Source organism: Chaetodon trifascialis, chromosome 4 (assembly GCF_039877785.1).
Source record: "Chaetodon trifascialis isolate fChaTrf1 chromosome 4, fChaTrf1.hap1, whole genome shotgun sequence".
Classification (NCBI taxonomy): Eukaryota; Metazoa; Chordata; class Actinopteri; order Chaetodontiformes; family Chaetodontidae; genus Chaetodon; species Chaetodon trifascialis.
In genome coordinates, this window is record NC_092059.1 from 6,127,759 (window position 1) to 6,147,563 (window position 19,805).

Sequence of the window (19,805 nt, forward strand, 5' to 3'; positions counted from 1 at the left end):
TCCACATACACACATTCATTGCATGGATTGCTATCCAGCTCCAGTTATCTACACAGTGGCCGTAATGAGCTGCTTGCAGCACATGCAGTCTTGCATTCAAATTTGCACAAATAAAGCAAGGTGAGTTTTCTTTGTGCTCAGTCTGCATGCAGTTCACCTGTCAGGAGGAGTAACTCCAACTGTGAGAATGTGAAAATAACCCTGATGATGTCACCTGTGGTGTCTCATTTTGGGCTTGAGACTTATTTATTAACAGAAAGCCTGCACTACAAACTGGAAGTGTGGGTTTTGAAAGAAGTGGGCATTTAGGAGGCAGCCGTCCAATGAAAGACGTTATTGAGCTTCATATGGTAAATGGAGGATCCAGTGTTTTTGGAGCTCGGCCCATACTGCGAACTGAAAGTCAACATATCTTGGCCTCTGCTGCCGCTCTCTCTTGTCAGTCCCACAACCTTGTGGAAGCGCAATTTTTCTGAATTTTCAGAGTGAATCCAACACCATCTAAAATAATCCCTGTTGAGAACACTGGTCCCAGTAATGAAATTCTTGAAACAGAACAGCATTCTTCAGTAAATCCCATGTTTAAAGCTGTAACCCATTACATGCTTGTTTTTGATTCGATGACATTGCTTTAGTGTTTATGCACTTACCCTCCCGGAGGTCACTCTGAAATCAGTGCTGTGGCGTCTTTTCCTCCTTCTTTCTGCTAAGTAAGCAAGTTGCTAAACCCCACTCTTGAATTCCAAACATAAATAAAATCTGTTTATCCACAGATCCTGCAGACACAAACACAGAGAGATATACAGACAGACAAACTGTCAGACAGCAGATAATAGACAGAGCCCGGAGAGGAGGCGCTGCGTCACAGCAGGAAGCCGAGACAGACAGATCAAGCCTGCCAGATAGAAGCGCTGCCCTTTCTGTGTCCTCTTCTGCAGCCATAAACAACCTTTTACCTTTCATCCCGCAGATCTCTGTGCTACCTGTTAACCCCTGACCTCTACCACATCATCTGCAGCATCCTGACCTCTGACCTTTCACCCCTCGAGGTCATGGTCAGTGTCCTGCCGTTTATCACCAAGTATCTTTGCTCTATTCCTCCTTTCCTTCATGCTTTGATGGGGCACCAACATCAGCGTGAGTTAATCTGATTAATAAAAAAACAAAACTAATCCCCAGTCTCGCTTCTTGTTAAACCAGATCAGTCATTCAAGATTGCCTGGAAATGAGCAACACAACGTAACAAGAATACAGCAGGTTGAGAAAGGGGATTGTTGTTGATGCGGCGCTTGCGTCTGTAATCTAAGCCAAGATTGAAACCAGATGTCGGGATGACGAGAAGTGGGAGACAGGAGAAAGAGGAGGAAGAGGAGGAAGAGGAGAAGGTAGATGAAGGGAAGGAAATAACAATGTGTAACCCCTGAGTGCCCGGCTTTAAGTCTTGAATGCTGTCCACATCCTTTCCTGAATAGATAGAGGGAGACTGAGGGAGAGACATCGCGCCACACCTCGTAAATCTGCTCATTCTGCTGCCTTAATAACGTCGAAGTTCCACAACATGAAACTCCTTTGAAGAGGTGATGCCATACCTCCCGACAGTTTACCTCTTCCTTTCCTCCTATCTTTTCTTTCCTTGTTTACCTTCCTTCCCTTTGGACTCCTGCACTACTACCTTTACAGAAGACAGCAGACATATGAGGGCACTGATATCCATTCAGGATTCAGGATATATCTCTGGAGCTGCAATGACTTGTTTTTCCATGGTACCAAACAATTGATGAGTGAGTCTTCCAGCGAGGATATAATGCACAAGACAAAAATAAAGTATTGAGGGATGTCAGTACAAGTTTTCATGGAAATCTGCTGACTGTTGTTCCAGTAAAAGAGACCGTCTGGAGGATAGGTTGCTTGGCCAAAAGGCTTAAAACATCATTTGTACTCCCGAAACTTGATCTAACGTCTGCATCAATATGAAAACCTCCCAAATAAGAGCACAGGAAAAAGGTTAATCCAGTCTGTCTGCCTTGCACAAATAAAAGCACGTTCTAGCGCACGCGTTTCGACACATGTTTCTCAATGGATAGAAAATAGATGTTCAGTGAGGCCAGTCAGATGAGAGACAGAGCCTGCTTGGTGATGAAAGATCGGACTAATAAAAATGTGAGGAATTATATTACAGTGCAGAGTGTGCGCATGCTGGGATTTATTTGGTAGGTGTAGCATGCTGGCACCAAGAAATTATTACCACATTAATTCTGATTTTTTTGTGCATTTATGCAATTACTGGAAAACATTGTGGACTTTTTCACTGAACACGTGTTGGCACGTCACAGCAGAAACAGCACACGTATAAATAATATTACTGATTATGGCTGAATTCCATTTAGCTGCTCCAGTGTCAGGGTCCTGGCGTTGTACCTGCTGGCTCACTGTCTTGGCTCTCTGGGTCAGAAACATTGTTAATGTTATCAGTAACACCTGTGCTTTTCAAAATGTCTGCAGTGAAAACAGACTATGAGACAGCTGACAACTGCTGAGATGACTGATGATCAACCTCTCCAAACCACATTTTTTTCATACCGCTGCATATGTATTGTATGGACAATCTGATATGTTTTATGGCATAAAACGTGGTCTCGATGCTACAGTTTTTGGAGCTACCAACAAGTAATCAGACTTCAATATAGACATCAAGTCTCAAGAGCAGGTTGGGTAAAAAAAAAGAGAGAGAGAGTTAGGGGTATTCAGCCCTGCATTTAAACAACGGCAGGGGCTACATTATTGGCCGTATGTTGTTTCAGGTACCAGTGAGACATGAAATATAATCCAGGAAGTTTCAATGCTTTTCAGTTGCCAAAATGCTGCTCTAAAATATCATCACTCGATCACAAGGTCAACAGTGGAGATATTGTGTTCAAGTTCAAATCTGAAGTCTGAATGTATGCTTGCATGGTTTCAATAGGTTGTTTGCATATGACGTCATGTGACGTCACTCTTTTGTTGGGGCGCGAACTGCAGATGGAGGGCAGGAAGTGATTTTCTGCATACGAAGCACTATAACACACAGTCAAAATGTGTATGTTTTGCTTCGTTGACCTTTCTCTCGTAATTTCATCTTTCCTCCATGTCATCCATTGCAGTTTTCACTTCCTGCCCTCCATCTGGATTTAATGTCATGTCACTGCAAGCAACCTACTGGCCAGTGCAGCTGCTTGTAAGATGACGTCATGTTATGGTCCCGCAAAAGTTGAGCCAATTCAACTTTTTTGCCGGGGCCCCTTGCGTTGGTGCCCCCTCTGCATTGCCAGACTGGCCCCATTCAAATGAATGAGGGGGCTACGTTTTTGTTCACACAGGGCTGAAGTCAGCCTGACAGTCAACAAGCAAAGAGTCGCTGGCTGAATGGACAACAGTGACAATAAAATGTCCCTATGCACACTGGGGTGCTATGAGCAAACAGGGAGCAGCTGCGCAGGCAGGTGGCAGTCAGGTGATGAGCAGAGGAAGGGAGCTCACTGAGGGCGCTTCGTGGGCAGGTATACTTCCATCCGACGAATGTTCGCTCAGTCTTACGTTCGCTTCTATGGGCGTAAGGTCCTCAGGTGGGTAAAAAAAAGAGTTTCACATGTCCGGACAAGTCACCATCGACAAGCAACAGGCTAGTAGCCATGAACATAATAATAAAATGGAGGCAAAAACTGTCCTCTGTGCAGTGTGAGGAACGCAAGAGAGGGAGAGACGCTATTGTTCCAACACAAACAAAGCAATTAACAACATCCTGTTTGTGTCAGAAAGAAAAAAGCCTGGTACTAGTTTTGAAAAACCACTTGAACTAATTATGGTAGTATCATTATAGTGTGGTCTTATTTATTTACACTCATTACATTAGTTATATAGTCATTACAGTTGTGTCAATCAATTTGACAGTAATGGTGTTTGAAAATACATGCTGGGTCTTAAACACTATTAATTGCAGAACACAGCGGATGATAAAAGCTAGCGTTTGGAAAGCATGTCTCCTAAAATAGCTAATAACATGATTGTTTTTCCAAAACTGCAGCTTGTCAGCTGTTATATTGTCAGAGCAGCAGACGTTGCTTCTCATTTAGGAGCGGGGCTCTTCAACATGGGACAGCAATAAAGACATCACTGACATTGTCTCTCAGAGAAGCTGTAAAACATTCATTGACAGTTTTTGTTCAGACTCTCAAAGGAGACATTATCTTGTTGCTCTCCAGGCCTCAGAAAGACAACAAGCAAGCATCTGGCTGGGGACAGTTTACAGCACTGTGCCACTCCTCAGTATTTCTTTAGCTGTGCTCAGTGTTGGGGTGGATGCACAGTCAGAGTGGTCTCTGTCTATTCTCTCGCGTTTGACTCACTTCCTGTCTTTATGTCCAGCATGTGCACACATCGGGGAGGAAATGAAAGTGTCCTGTGAGAGATGAAAGGTCTGCGGTGGGCCTCGACACGGGAGTCAGTTCCTGGAACTCAAATGTGCGAGTTGTGGTTAGATAGCTTTGTCACTGAGTCATAGGTTGGGGAAACACACACATACATGTACACACACATACACAATGAACGTGTGGGAATGGATGGGTCATCTTGGGAGAACCAACAGGCAGAACATGGCGTTAACCGTCCGCTGAGCAGAGACAAGCGTGAAATCTGCCGTGACGGCCTTCGCTCAGGCCGTGCGACCCCATCCCTCCATCTGCATCGCTCATCTGCTTCTGTCTCTCACTCCTCTGTCTGTGCACTCTTTTCATTGTCTTGCTCAAGTTCTCACACTTTTAGGTGAGGCTGCCATCCCGAGAGCCACTGTTGGTCAGTCCACAACTTGGTCTAGACTAAAATATCTTCACAGCTATTTGATGAATTGGCACAAGATCTTGTCCAGACATTCGTGGTCCCAGACGGTCCATCCTAATGACTTTAGCGATCCCCGTCTTTTCATCAAGCTTTGCCATCCCATGCTTGACATTTTTTATTTCTACCGAAAAATCTTGACATCTGTTGTCTGGATTACTGTGAAATTTGATACACACAGGTCTGCAAAGCACGAACTATAATACCTTGGTGATCCCCTGCCTTTTCATTTAGGAGCAGTGTCAGATCAAAATTTCAATTCATCTCATGCACACACCAAAAAGTCCATTTCCTCAGTCTAACCAGATGATGCATTGTTTCCAGTTGGTCTAATTTGCATTCACAAATTCAAATGTCCAGTAAACAAAACACTTCAGATCGGCGGGTAATGCACTGAGGCTGTTTGCCAACTGCCAATAAATCCAAAAGAAGAAGAAGAAGACGATGACTGTAAACAAAAACCATGTGGTTGAAAATGTTAAAACTATGTAAATGTAAAACTATTGGTCAGACACAAAACAACAAATCCCACACAACTTATCATTATTTGATCCAAAGACCAGGGTTCAATTCCTGCCTTCACACTAACCCAAATGAACCATTTATAAGCAAATACAGATCTATCTATCTATCTATCTATCTATCTATCTATCTATCTATCTATCTATCTATCTATCTATCTATCTATCTATCTATCTATCTATCTATCTATCTATCTATCTATCTATCTATCTCTTGTCCCACGTTTCTGAGTTGTCAGTTGTGACAAATCGCAGTGTCGCTGAGTCTCGTAGACCCCCACACCCCTGGAATTACTCAGTCTGACAGCTAACACAACCCTGAGGTGTCATGTGTATATATATATATATATATATATATATATATATATATATACAGTAAAACTGCTTTAGAGACATTCTGAGAACAATGTGGTGCAAATAAGACTATAATAACTTTGGATCATATCATATATATTCTCGAGAGAGATTTGAGGATGAGTGTTGTTAGGTCAGAATGGAAACACACTCATTCAGAAACACATGCACATACGCTGTATATACATATACATAAATTTGGGCCAGATGTAAGATGATGATGAATGGGCTTTGGGAATTTTGTGACATACTAAATCACATTTCCTAACTTGTCTCGACCAAGTCCCATGTCTGAACTTATGAAACCTTGCAGGAAGCTGAACTCTCCTCCACCGCCCTCAGCCTCCAACAGAGAAAGACAAACTAATGCCAGAACCACATCATGCGCTTCACAATCAATAATCCCTGCTTCACTGTATATGGTCAAATTACGACTTTCAACCCGAATACGTGCGTATTGCAGTAAATACCTCAGAATGAACATCACAGCTTTACGAGTGCGATGGCTGGGCCAAATGTCTGGAGCAGGTATTCAGCGTGTTGTCAGCGAGGCAGATGCATGGTCCCTGAGTGCTGAGCTCACAGTTGGCTCCCTGCAGGATGACACAACAGATACACAAACACTCTGAAAACACACACACTGAGATGGACGATCTGTAAATCAGGCAGCAGCCTCCGGATCGCAGCCAGACGGACTGAGCTGAATCCTGACCCTTAATAATGGTCCAGTGGCTCAGCACTGCTAGAGAATGCGTGTGGGGGGGTGTGTGTGCGTGTGTGTGTGTGTGTGAACATATATCACTCATGTTAGCGGGACTTGTCTGTCTTACGGGGAAAAACCACAAATCCCCTAACATAAATCATCAGATTTTAAGGTGAAGACTTGGGTTAAGGTTAAGGTTAGACCAGTAGTGGTTCTGGTTACGGTTTGAATTTACTGTTTAACTGTTCCCAAAAGTGATGGAAATATATATATGTGTGTGTGTGTGTGTGTGTGTGTGTGTGTGTGTGTGTGTGTGTGTGTGTGTGTGTGTGTGTGTGTGTATTAATCATATTGTGGGGACTCGTTATTTGTGGGGACAAAATGCAGGTCCCCATAATGTAAATCATTACATTTTAGGGTGAGGACTGGGATTAAGGTTAGGTAAGGAAAGGTCAAAACGCAACATCCTATTGGATGTTACGATAGGCACAGGCTCAGGGGAAAGGGGAAGACACAGTCTAATTAAAAGGCCATTTGAAATAAAACCACTGGTGGTTAAAAGATGGTCCTCCCACGATAAAAAAGGAGGGAATAAGTGTAAAAAAAAAATGTATATGATATCTCGGTTGATTAAATCATTAAAAGAGTATCTGTAAGAAAAATAAAATAAAATAAAATGATAAGGCTTAGGGTTAGGCAAGTAGTGGTTATGGTTAAGGTTAGGGTAAGCATCCAGGAAATGAATGTAAGTCTATGTAATGTCCCCAAAAGTGATGAAAATCTAGCTTGTGTGTGTGCATGTGGGAGCAATATGTATTTGACTGCAGTGCTGCGTGAGCAGGTGAACGATGGGGTTTAATTGACTTTGGCTGCTTGACAGAATTTCCAATGGCAACCTTACAAAGAAAAGAGGGCAAGAGAAAGAAGAGGGATGCCTAACTCCATTCTGTTCATCTGAAGGATCACAGAGGCCTGCGTCGCAGTCGTCTAGCCCCATTTCCTCCTCGCCTCTCACTGCCCTCCCTTCACCTTCTTTCCTCTTTCTTCTCAATCTCTCCCAACCATCATCTGCTCTGGAGGAAGCAGACAGGTGAAAGCTGAGAAATCTTCACTCTGCTTTCGTTTAAACTGACTACATCAATGGAGATGATGAGTGTTGAAGTGTGTGTTTTCCTGCGTGCGCGCATGTGTTTGAAAAGGTCAAGATGTCATTCAGTTTTTCCCCTGATGTTTCCATATTAGCTGGGATGTTTGATGCAATGATCTCTGTCTCGGTTGAAAAAAAATTAAATGACCACCAATAAAAGTGTTTTGCATCTGTAAAAATCATGCCCAGTAAGAAGTTCAGAGAAACCGAATCCTTGTGCTCCTTGTCTGACCTGTCCACTCCTCCATATGGGCCATGAGGGGACTGATGCAAGGGGTGAGATGGCTTTTCCATGCAGAGAGTCACAGAAGGAGGTGAAACAGGAAAATGCACAAAGATTTTGTGTCATTCAAACTGAAAAGAAGAGGATTTGATTAAGTCTTATGCACAAACCCAGAGACACTGGTAAAAAAGTTGGTAAAAGGGGCTTTGTAAGGCGTGTTGGAAGAGCCCGTGGATGTGAGCGAAACAGAGAGCAAGAGAGACACAGAGGCCATTTATGTGAAGATGACATAATCACCTGTTGCCCCCACGTACAGCCAACATCTGCGAAATTTATTAACTTTCTATCCTTCGCTGTCCTCTCCCTCTTTTTCCATCCAGCTCACCACCCATGCACAGACACTATGTCACTCAGGGATAATGTTGCCATGTGTGAAGTGGGCAATTAGTTTTTATATACATGCAGTCGTTACATTGTAGAAACTGCAAATCCTAAAGGTCTGTTTAAGATTGCTCAACTGAAAAGCTGTTGAGCTGTGAATATAAAGATATGGTAACGTCAGTTCAACTTTAAAATAAGTCCACTTTAGACTGGATGCCAGTTAATGAGAACTTTTTAGAGACGTCAAAACTTTAAATTATAAATGCAAAGAGTGAAAAGCATTAAAGGTTTCCATCTGTAAGAACATCAGTAAAAAAAGATCTTGGTATCTATCATTACCTGATAACCTGTTGCCACTTAAATAGACTATTGCACTGTGTTTGAATTACGTCATGTGCTGTAATGTTTGAGATTTGTCCAAAAACGCTGTCACAGGAAACTTGATGCTACCAAGCAGACCAATCACAGTTGTTGCAGTCTTCGTCACTGCGACGTGTAGTTACATTTTTGTGGAGGTGTGCGTGAGGATACAGTGTTGGCTATGGCGTAATAGTACGCAGCAACAAAGAAGTATAAACCCATCTGTGCTAAGCTAAATGCTAACATCAGCATGCTAACATCCTCACAATGACAGTGCATGCTGATGTTCAAGGATATGTCCAAAGATGTAATGTTTGTCATCTTACTAAGCATGTTTGCATGCTAACATTTGCACAAAGCAGAGCTGAGGCCGGTGGAACTGCGATTAAATTTCCAGGTATTTTGTTATGAACCAAAATGTTGAACAAATAGAAATGTTGAACTGATGGTGGCACAGGAGAAAAAAAAGTTACTACAACTGTGTAGAAAGTCTTACAGCAATCCAATAGTTGTTGAAATTTCACTTAAAAACACAAATATGAACCTCATGGTTGTGCTAAAATAATTAGGATGCACCCTCTGGGAGCCATGAATGCCAGTACAAACCTTTGTGTCAAATCAGTAGATGTTGGGTGCTAGATGAAAAGTCAGGATATCACCACAGTTGTTAGGATTCAAACATAATTTCTTGATTGTTCATCCAAAAGTTTTTGAAGTATTTCAATCTGGAACAAAGTTGTGGACCAGACAGACATCCATGCAGCCATGGCTAAAAACCTGCCAAATTCTTAAAACAGGATATTTCTCCTTGCAGTTACTTACTGTGATTCCACCAACGACAGAGTCCACACAGAAATATGGACCCTTCAAATCAGAACACAAGAAATAGGTTAATCCAGTCTTCCTGTCTGTCACAATTAAGAGATTGATGTTGAACTCCATTTGACGCTCACTGGATTGAGGTTTCATTCATATCAAAAAGCTCCAAAATATCTCCCCCGCTAAAACAAAGACGTAGTGTTCTCATGCAGGATCATCATCATAAAAGCATTAATCCTGGATATTAATCCTCCTGCTGCCTACACATGTGCCTATTGACTGATGGCGGCATCCAACATCCCACCGTGTCCTTATTTTAATCACTGATACACATGTAATACAGTAGATTTACTCAAAAAAACTGGGTTAATACTTAACAAAATCTTCTTTCCATTTATTTAAAGGCTGCTCCGTTTTTCCAGTATGTCTCTTTTCGTTGAGTTAAGGAGCCCTCGTGCAGCGTATGCAGGTGGCTGCTGAAAGAAAAGCTAAAATCACTCAAACCTTTGACCAAAAATCTATAATAACCATGCGAAACCATTTTTTGTCTTTTTCTTTCTTTCTTGCACATTAGTTTCCTTTCTTGCCCTCTCTGCATCCTGTGGGTCGGTCATATTATGTCTACACGCCTCATGTGTGCTAAAAACCTGCAAAACAGACACAAAGACACTGTAAACATTTGCCTGCTGGGAGTTTCTCCTCCTATATCCCTAAAGGAAGCGCAGAGCGGTGCCGTGACTGCTCTCCTCTGACTCTGCTCTGGCTCTCCTCTGGCCAGCTCGTGTGCTTCCCCGGGCCCAGATGCCTCTCTGCTCCCTGGGCTGCGCTGCAGAGAAAAGGCCCTCAGAGCTCCAGCCCTCCGGACGGCTCTCCTGGAGGTGCCACCCTTGACACAACCCAGCTCTATCTCTCAAGCCAAACCAGAGCCACCTACAGTAGCACTCTTGTTACGCCGTGATGCTTTTTATATCATGTGTGCCAGTGGGCCTTTTCACTCAGGGCCTTTTGACTAAAACCACTACATGGCAAGAAAAGGAGTCTGTTCGTCAGCCTTGTTTTGGATCGCCGCTCTAACCACTTTTACACATACTGATTCTGAGCTACCGCGTAGAGTTAAATATAAACCGAAATGACTCTTTCACGCTTGCCAGTTCTGCTGCATTCTTGCTCGTGACATACCTTTTGCAGACGCGTTGCTTTCAGAGTGCGATATTCACCCATGTCCTGGTGCACGCATTCCTGTAGATGGCATGTGGATACATATGTTATCAATCTGTCAGGCTTCTTCTCAGAAAGGAAAGGTTTTCCACAGCAATTACACTGGAATCTCTAACAAAGTCCAGTTGGGCAGAACGGGGTTAACTCGCTGCAGACACTTCCCAGCTGTCACACGACGTTTCATTTCTACATTCAAGTGCATCAAAATGTGGACTAATTATCTGTATCGTTGCATTATGTTGCATAGCCTGATGTCATATTTGCATAATTCTTTGTGTCTTTGGTTTGTGGTGAAAGCCGTGCCTCCCCAAAATGTGAAGCGAGGAAAAACAGCTTCAATTTTAACATGACACCATAATCTCCAGTTTATCCAAAGGGGTATTGAAAGGCTTTTATAAGACCGAGGGTGGAGGAATTTTCTCAGCCCACAGAGGAGAACCTAAGCAGTCCAACTTGTGTTAAAATGTCAACATCACCAGTGAGGTTTTGCCAACAGGAACCAGCATTACAATTTTTCACACAAGCTTGGACACTAAGACGAAGGAAACATCAGCTTCATGTGGAGTAATAAATGAGAGTAAACAGACCGAGCGGATGTGCTGTACAGTGTGTGATGATGAAGGACACACACCCAGCACAGTGAGAGAGGTACGGCACTATGTAATGCCTTGGCCTCCCCGTGCCGGCCCGGTGCCAGCGCTGCTCGGCTCTGCTGCTGCCAAACAAGACCACAACATGGGCCTCTCTCTGCCTCAGCAGCAGGCCTCTACTATTACAGCCACGCATGGCTGACCCCAGGCCTACCAGCTGTTCACAGGCACCGTAAATCTCAGTTTGGTGCTTTTTTTTTTTCGCAGCTGACCTCAGACCAGCTGTACTGTCACTGGCAATAAAGACTGCACTTTACAGGACACCGAGGGGGAAACATGCATGCCAGTTTAATGATAACATCAGTCAAGTGATTGCCCGAAATGATATCTTTTCACTCGTTTAGCTCAAGCACCAGTCGCTCACTGCTAGAGGCTTCAGTTATTCTTTCTCTTTTTCCTCTTAATTGTTCCTTTCTCTTTCCTTCTTCATGTCAAGCTTGCATGAAAACTGCTTAAAAAAAGACATCTGTTTCTTGTTGGTCGTGTTACGGATCTGCTTTGAATTGTAGATTTTTAAGTACACACGCTTTAAATATATGTATGTTAAATACTTGAATATCTTTCTGTGGACATGCAGTTTAAACGGCGAGCTGTGCTTGATTACAGCGCAGCTTTTGGTTTAAACACTGTGTTTTTGCAAGGAAGCCGATAAACACTTGAGATGACAGAAAGTGTCATTCAGGCTTTTCTCTCCTCGGCTGAAACACGCTGTGGTGGAGAAAATGACACTTCTCGTTTAAGTCAGGATCACAAACCATGATGGCAGTTGTGCTCTTTTGCTTTGAAATACACACACACTCATACACACCATGACGCCAGCTCCTCTAGTCTGCTGTCTGCCAGAGTGTGAAATCACACACACACACTTCTGACTCCTTTTCAGTGTGTGTTTGTCATTACACCCGTATTTCATGTGGTATTTTTGACCAAAGCAGCTCAGGCCATAGTGAGGCCACTGCAAAAAGCAGAAAAAGGCAGTTACAGGAGTGTGTTTCCTCTGCAGCTTCAATCTTTAAAAATTAATTAGCAATATTGTTGTTTCTTTGTAGATAAAAGAGCTTGGTCTGTACCAGCTCTATATGGAAAGTGTCCTGAGACAACTTCTGTTGTGATTTGGCGCTATACAAATAAAATTGAATTGAATTTAATTGAATTTTAGGAAGTGTTGGAAGAAGTTAGTACTCAGATCCTTTAACTACAGTACATAAAAGTAGCAAAATCAATCTTCCTTACAAGCAGTAGGATCTTAATGAAGAGTGAACTGTGAACTGTTAACAGTAAAATTGACATATTATGCTTTATTATCATATCATTATTATTCATCTATTGTTGTGCCTGATCCCTTTGAAACATAGGGGATCAGACATAAAGACAGAATAAAACTGAAGTACTGAAGGAAAGTCCCTCAACTTTGTAATTAAGTACAATACTTGAGTAAAAGTACTTCAGTTCACTGATTGTCTATATAGTGTGCAGTTTTTAGTGCAGTTTTTATGCTTTATTGTGAAAACAAAAGGAGCAGTGGAGCAATTACAACACAAATCCATTAAATAACCTTCAAAAACCTCACAAGTTTAGGATGAACAGTCAAGACCAGCCAAAGTTGTGTTTGTAATGAGCTTTTTATTTAAAAGCACATGTATTAGAGCTAAGTACATTTAGCAGAAAAAACAGCATTGCAACTATGTCTTTTGTACAAAAAACGAGACAATACAAAAATACTAATATTGAATTTTAATACAGTTGTGGGTGTATTTGTTTTTGTATGCATATTACAAACGTAACTATTACAATCTACAATAGTTTAGTTATCTAGATACAAAAATCTGTCAATCGATGCTTTTTAAGCAGCATTTTGTAAAGAACACAGGTCTGTAATCATAGTGGATATATCTAAACATGTTAAGAAACAATATCTTACAGAGTTAATTTTAGTGATCTATACATTATTTATATATTTATAAAAAGAGAGTGAAAACGGCTTTGTGAAATGATAGGACGGACTATACGATGAGAAAGATGTGCAACATGGCGGAGTGTGTTGTTGGAGGAGGATATCTGAGTAGGCTGTAAATAAAAAGGGCTTCTGTATCTGTACAACTGTTAGTGATTATACAGGACAGGCTAGAAACATACAAGGTTAAAGACGCTTCTCAGCAGAGAATAAAAATATTAGATCCACAGTTTTTATAACGTTCACCTGCTCTCTGACACACACACACACACACACACGCACACACACAAACACACGCACACTTGGCACAGCTAACAGTGTGTGTGTTTCATCACACACACATAGTTTATCAAGAGGGGGTTCCTTTTCACAGGGCACAGCGCTCATCCATATGTACACACACATTCAAACACACACAAGATGTACATGTACAAGCACAAGCGTACCCACACAAGCACAAGAGTGTACAGCACACACACACACACACACACTGAGAGACAAACATCCATTGCCAATGAGTGATTGGGTGGGTGAGAGCCCCTCCCTGCCAGCGGAAAGAGCCCAAATCATCCAAAAATAATGTGCCAGCTTAGCTGTAAATCATCACCCTCTTTCCACGGTGACAGACCGCACCCCTTCACTCTGCCCACCCATCCCCTTCCTGTTTAGGAAGCCAGACAGATGGACCCAACACCAGGAAGTGGCATGGCACAGCCACGCCTCTTATACCTGTGCTGGGAGGCTGGGAGATCTGCCTCCCTCCTTCCACAGAAAATATCCCCCCTTTACTACATCTAACCCTCAAGAAATGCAACATCCCGGGTTTGGGCCGCGCTGAAAGTCCACGACAAAAAGCTTGACGTGCTGATCTGGAGACAGAGGTATATGAGGTCAGAGGGCTTCACTTCCTTCTGCTAAAGACACAGTTTATTGGGTTACTGATGTCTTGGCATTCAGTCAAAAAGGTTTGAAGGACAGCCAAAGGGCTGCTCTGAAACCTGTTGTAAAGGCCGAAGATGATCAGTGCACGATCCTTACAGCGGCCCAATGGCGCAAGATTATTGTGATTAAAGCCATGCTATGCTAACGTCGTCCTGCCCGAGCGTGAGGCCTCGTGGGACCACCACACCGGGCTCGGTCGGCTTTGAGGAGTTCATATTTCTGTCTCGTTGAGCACCATCAAGTTTTCTTTCAGTCAGACATCTCAGGCAGCAAGTGGTGATAATGGACAATGAATTTAAAAACAGTGCTATAAGTTATATTTTCTATACTGTTAATATTTCTATGCTGCTAGTAATTGCAGTAATATCCTTCCTGTAGCTAAGGAAGTTGTTGTCCTACAGCGTTTCCAAGGCCACAGAGAGTTCAGAGAGGAAGCATCGCTGGACATCCCTCTCTCCCTAGGCAGGGGGTTTGTCTTTTTTTTTTTTCATTTTGTCTCTTTTCTTCATTCGTTTTTCTTCACGAGTGTTTTCCCTTTCTGTGGTTACACTTCCATCAAACCTCCGCACCCTCAGCTCTGCCTGTCAAGTCATCAATTTCTTAATTCATTTTTGTCTTTTAGCTTCCAATTCTTTTCTGTTTGTGCTCAAAACGATGGGCTCAAATGTTGATTAGTAGTTAACATAATAGTAGATAATAAGTCTGGATAGTGAGAGTGGACTCTGCTGTGCAAATCTCAAATCTGACACCCTAGTCCACAAAGCGCCTCGCTGGGCACCGCGTTAGGGAGGAGGATGCCATTTGAGAAGCAGCTACAGTCTCTCGTCGCTACATTCTACTGTCCGATGGGAGGTGAGCAGCGCGGCGATCGGCTCCTCGGTCGCAGGAAGATGTCGCGGCCAATCTCACACCATGTTGTGGTGGTTGTTCCTCTCGATGATGTCGGATGACGGCAGCAGCTCCTTCTTGATGGGGGAGGGCGGAGGCGTGGCTGGCTTCGCCCTGGGCTTGAACAGGTCTGAGACATAGAACACCTGGTGGACACAGAGAGGGAGAGCGGGGTGAGGAAACAGAGGAGAGCAGCGAAAGGAGTGGAAGACAAAAGGATCTCTAATTAAGTAAAGATGGGATCTGACTGCTTGAACCAAATATGGAGATGATTTGGACTTGTGCGTGTTCAGCTTTGTACTTGAGTTGAAATGCAAATGCGCCGCGGTGGAGGACAGCCAGCGTACTGTTGTGATTTGCATAGGGCATGTAAAACCCAGCTCAGTTGATTTGCCCGCGTCAGACAACTTCAGCGAGAGCTTCGAAGTCTGTTCCAAAGTTTCCAAATAACTGCCATATGTCTCTTCTTTAGCTGTAAAAACACTGCAGACTCGAATGTTTTTTTTTCTCAGATTAGTGGCAGTCACACTTCTTTCTTCACAGGAACTCTGATGCAAGTGAAAACTGATTGACTCCAAAGCTAATTTCTGATTCATTTCATACCAGGCTCACCTCTTAGCTGAATGTGGTGGGTGAATATATGAATGTGCACCCACATGTTCACGCGTCTGCAGGGAAGCTGTGAAATGGCTATAATTGTCAGTGCATTGCTTCATAATGCCATGATGAGGAACTCCCTATCCCCTCCCTCTGCCACACTGTGCAATCAACAATGAGTAATGTGTCTGAAGGAGGGGACGGCAGCACAGCTCACCCTGAACCGACAAAGCGAACTCTGGCTAATCTTTGATCAAATGGTGCCAGGGGTGAATTCCCACTTTACATCAACTGTGAGCTCATGTTGGCAAATGAAGAAAGAAAGCGAGAATAAGATTGTGATGACATCATATGTCAAACAGGAAAATGGGCAGGAGTGGACAGGAAGCGCGACCATGGAAACGACTGTCCAGTGTAACAGTGGATTAGCGTTTCCACTTACAGGGGTCTGGGGTCACTCATGAGCAGCAGCGGGCTAACGCACACAAATAACACACACACATAAGCGGCAGCAGCTTTTCCTTTCGTGCTGCCAGCCGACGGCGAGCGGAGTGCCTGTGCCAGGAGGATGAGGAGGGTGGGCCGAGGCGAAAAGCTGCCATTCAACTCTAACTCTAACTCTCTGAGCCCACAGCGCACCATCTCCTCGAGGAAATACAATACAGATAATTCTCAATGGAGGAAATGCACCTGGAAATCTCATATGGGATTGTCCTTGGAACAAAAAACATACACTAGTGGAAAGTTCAGTGTTGTTTTCTGGAAAAAAGTGGTCGACATGCAGTCGGTAATCTATTTATATAACAAAGACGGCCTCATTGTGAGTGGTGGGATCAACACAAAGACATTCTCTTCTATGACAGCTTGACATTTAGTGACCACAGACCACTGATCTTTGTCTGATGGATGACATCACATGCAGATAGATACCTGCACAAAACAGAGCTGCTCTCATCAAGCTAAAAGGCCTCTTTGTCTCTGCAGTCAGAACTTCGTGCTGCGTCTTCATATGGGATATTACATATGATATAATTAGGGGAGTGTAGAGGGACACGATGTGGAGTCATATCTCTGAGAATCCCCCCAGCCGTCATGGGAAACATCCCAGGCCCATTTCCCATCAGGATGCTTTGCATCCAATGAAAGCAGCCCTTGTTGCTGCGTCACCCCGCCTCCGACATATCGCCCCTGGACCTGCCATGGTGGAAGGCCTATCACGACCTCACCACTTCCTGTGTGTGATCTACACAAACACATGCAAACACAAAGCCTCCAGGCCTTTTGTGTTTCTGTGATGAAGACTCAGCAGTTAGGCTCCTAATGCAGGAAAAAACCTTCAAGGCATGTACAGTATATACTGTATAAGATAACATATGATAAGATAAGCTAAGATACGACTTTAATTTCCCCGGTGTGGGATCCATAAAGTCTTATCTTATCTTATCTTTACAGTATGTACTGGATATGTAAGAGCCTTTAAAGGTTTTGTTGTTTTTTTGCGGCATGTGCGTGTGTGTGCTTGTAAAGAAGCTGAGTCAAAAAGGAAGTGAGCACGAAACTTCCTGAATGTCTAAAAACCACCACATATGCTCACTCGACCTCCCTCTGTATGTTCGGAAATAAAACGCTGAATTTGTTCGCACGCACATGAAACCCACATAAAACCACACAATACATTGGCATTTGCATTTACATTAAATTAGGTCAGAGGATGCAAGTCTGAATCTGCTGAAACGCAGCAGAGAAAACAGAGAGCTTTTCAGTGCTAACTTACCACATGCGAACACACGTCGCTGTATATGTGCATAAGTTCAAATAAATGACTTTGAAATTGTTAATATAGTACATAGAATTCAGGATTTTGACACTTGGGTTGTGTGCATGGAGTGATAAAAGGCGACCTCCTGCTTTTACAGGGGTTCACTGACCACACAGACACTGACCAGGCAGCGTCAACATTAGAGTATGTGCAGCATGTCCTCGTGCAGATTGCATCCTCTTGCTCCCTCACCCTGTAACGACTGACCCGACTCCTCTCCACTGTGACAATGAACCTCGAAAAACAAATGCCCGGCTTTCTCTCTGACAGCTGCTTCCTGCTGGACTCGGACCTCTTGACCTTCATTACGACATGTGTTGAGAAGTGGGTCAATGCGTCTGATAGGAAGTGCCAGGTAGGACAGACAAGCTACTTCCTGTTGTGGTTTCTCTAGATCACAGCCCTGCAGACACAGTCTGGAGCGTCTGACTCAAAACAGACGTTCATCTACATATTCTTCAACAAACTTCAAGTATCCGACTCAGACACCATCCATCATCAAATGTGATGACAGACAAAGAGGTTTAAAGCAGCAATTTACTTACAACAGAGCCGCAGTGTTACACGTCACTGCATATGAATGTGTTCATTCTTGCCCCAGGTTAGCATTGTTCATTTACTGGCAGTCAATGGGGGCGCACTGGGATTAAAGAGGTAACTGCAGCCTAGGGAAACCTGGAATAGCACTGACAATAAAGTCACGGAACAATACATTTCTCCACAGACAATTACCAAAATGTATTTGGAAAGAAAGACGCTTTTCCACAGGGCTATATAACTCATCGTGTGATACTCAGAACAATTGTACACAGTCGCACGCTCGGGAGGGACGTGCAAATCCACTAACTTGTCCAATGTGTTCTTCCAGTCAGACAAGTGCACAGTCAGTGTTTTGGAGACCGCTCTTTTCCAGCATGTGCTCGAGCTCAGGCTGGATTAATGGACCACACTACCCAGGCTGCCATGGGGCTCTTAAATATCTCCCTTTTCTGCTTCATGAAAACATCTTGCAAGAATGATGGGCTTCAGACAACGTTCTCCAATAACAAAGCTGCTACTAAAACTAATGGGATATGCTAAGAAACCTCAAAACCTTTATCACGCTGTTACTGTGCGTGTTCTCAACGACCTCCAAAGACAAATCAAAGTCAGACCGTAAACAGCAATTATTTTACATCAAAAGGAAATGCAGCAGATCTACGCGGAGACGTTTAAGACTGTGACAAATAGACGCTCAGACATGATTCCAAAGTGTGAACTCATGCTTTTACTCTCACATTTCACTTCTAAAAGAATAATGATGGAACCTGCACACTTGTTAACCGAAGATCTAAAGATGTTCACACTTTGATTTAATACTTTCTGCTGGCTTTTCTGAGGCACACGGGCTTCATGCCTCCTCTGTCCTGCCTCCTCTCATCTCCTGTCAGGTCCTTTCTGCTCCGGTGCTTATTGAGAGGCTGAAACAGCCGAGCTTAAGTGCTCACAGATGTGTGTTTCAACTAAGGCTGGGCAAATCAGAGGGGGCGTCCAGGGTTGTAAAACTAACCTCACCGCCTTGATCGGCAGGGGTTTGACTATGTGTATGCATGCCTGTGTGTGTGTGTGTGTGTGTGTGTGTGTGTGTGTGTGTGTGTGTGTGCATGTATATATATATGGAGTGTATGCATGTGGATGTGAACAGAGTGTCTGTGTGTGTGTTAATCTGTCTCTGTGAGGGATGTGGAATAGCGGAGTTGGATTAAACCCACGCTCATCCCGAGCCAAGATGTAGACAAGGCTCCTCTCTCCTGTCACTTCGCTCCTGCTGCCAGATCTGCCCATTCAGAGGTCGAGCTCATAAATTGAGAATATTTCTGAAAACATTCTCTTTTTTTCCCCCTTGTCAAAGCTGATGTCGCTCAGGGGCTACGCCCAGCTGGCGGAGAGTGTGTTGTTACTCTTTGATTCCTGCTCATCGTTCATTTTGGTCCCTTCAATACTCCTGGCATTCGAGGACCCTGGTGTGATTGTGTGTGTGTGTGTGTGTGTGTGTGTGTGTGTGTGTGTGTGTGTGTGTGTGTGTGTGTGTGCAGTTTAGCTGTGCCAAAGTCTGCCTAGGCGCCACTACTGAGGTCTTGCTAAATTTTATGAATCTAATCCTTTCCACGTTCATGATCTGGATCGTGTAGAAAGGTAAGGGCTGCTTGTGTGTGTGTGTGTGTGTGTGTGTGCATGTGTGTGTGTGTGTGTGTGTGTGTGTGTGTGCGTGTGCGCGCGCGTGCATGTGTGTGAGTGTGTCTTTCCATACTTTTCCCAGAGGCAGCAGAGTTTAGCAGCGGCCTGCTGTGCTGATAGAACCAGAGCCGCCAAATAAAAAA

General features: G+C 43.6%; 1 protein-coding gene across 2 annotated transcripts in view; it reads right to left on the reverse strand.

Annotated features, from left to right (window-relative positions):
* Positions 1 to 14,611: 14,611 nt before the first annotated feature.
* Positions 14,612 to 19,805, reverse strand: part of plpp3 (phospholipid phosphatase 3) — a 28,255-nt gene continuing 23,061 nt past the window's right edge. For both annotated transcript variants that reach the window (XM_070961684.1, XM_070961682.1), the window contains exon 7: positions 14,612 to 15,175. In XM_070961684.1, coding sequence (XP_070817785.1) covers positions 15,047 to 15,175 — 129 coding nt within the window. In that variant the 3' untranslated portion in view covers positions 14,612 to 15,046. The remainder of the gene's footprint in view (positions 15,176 to 19,805) is intronic.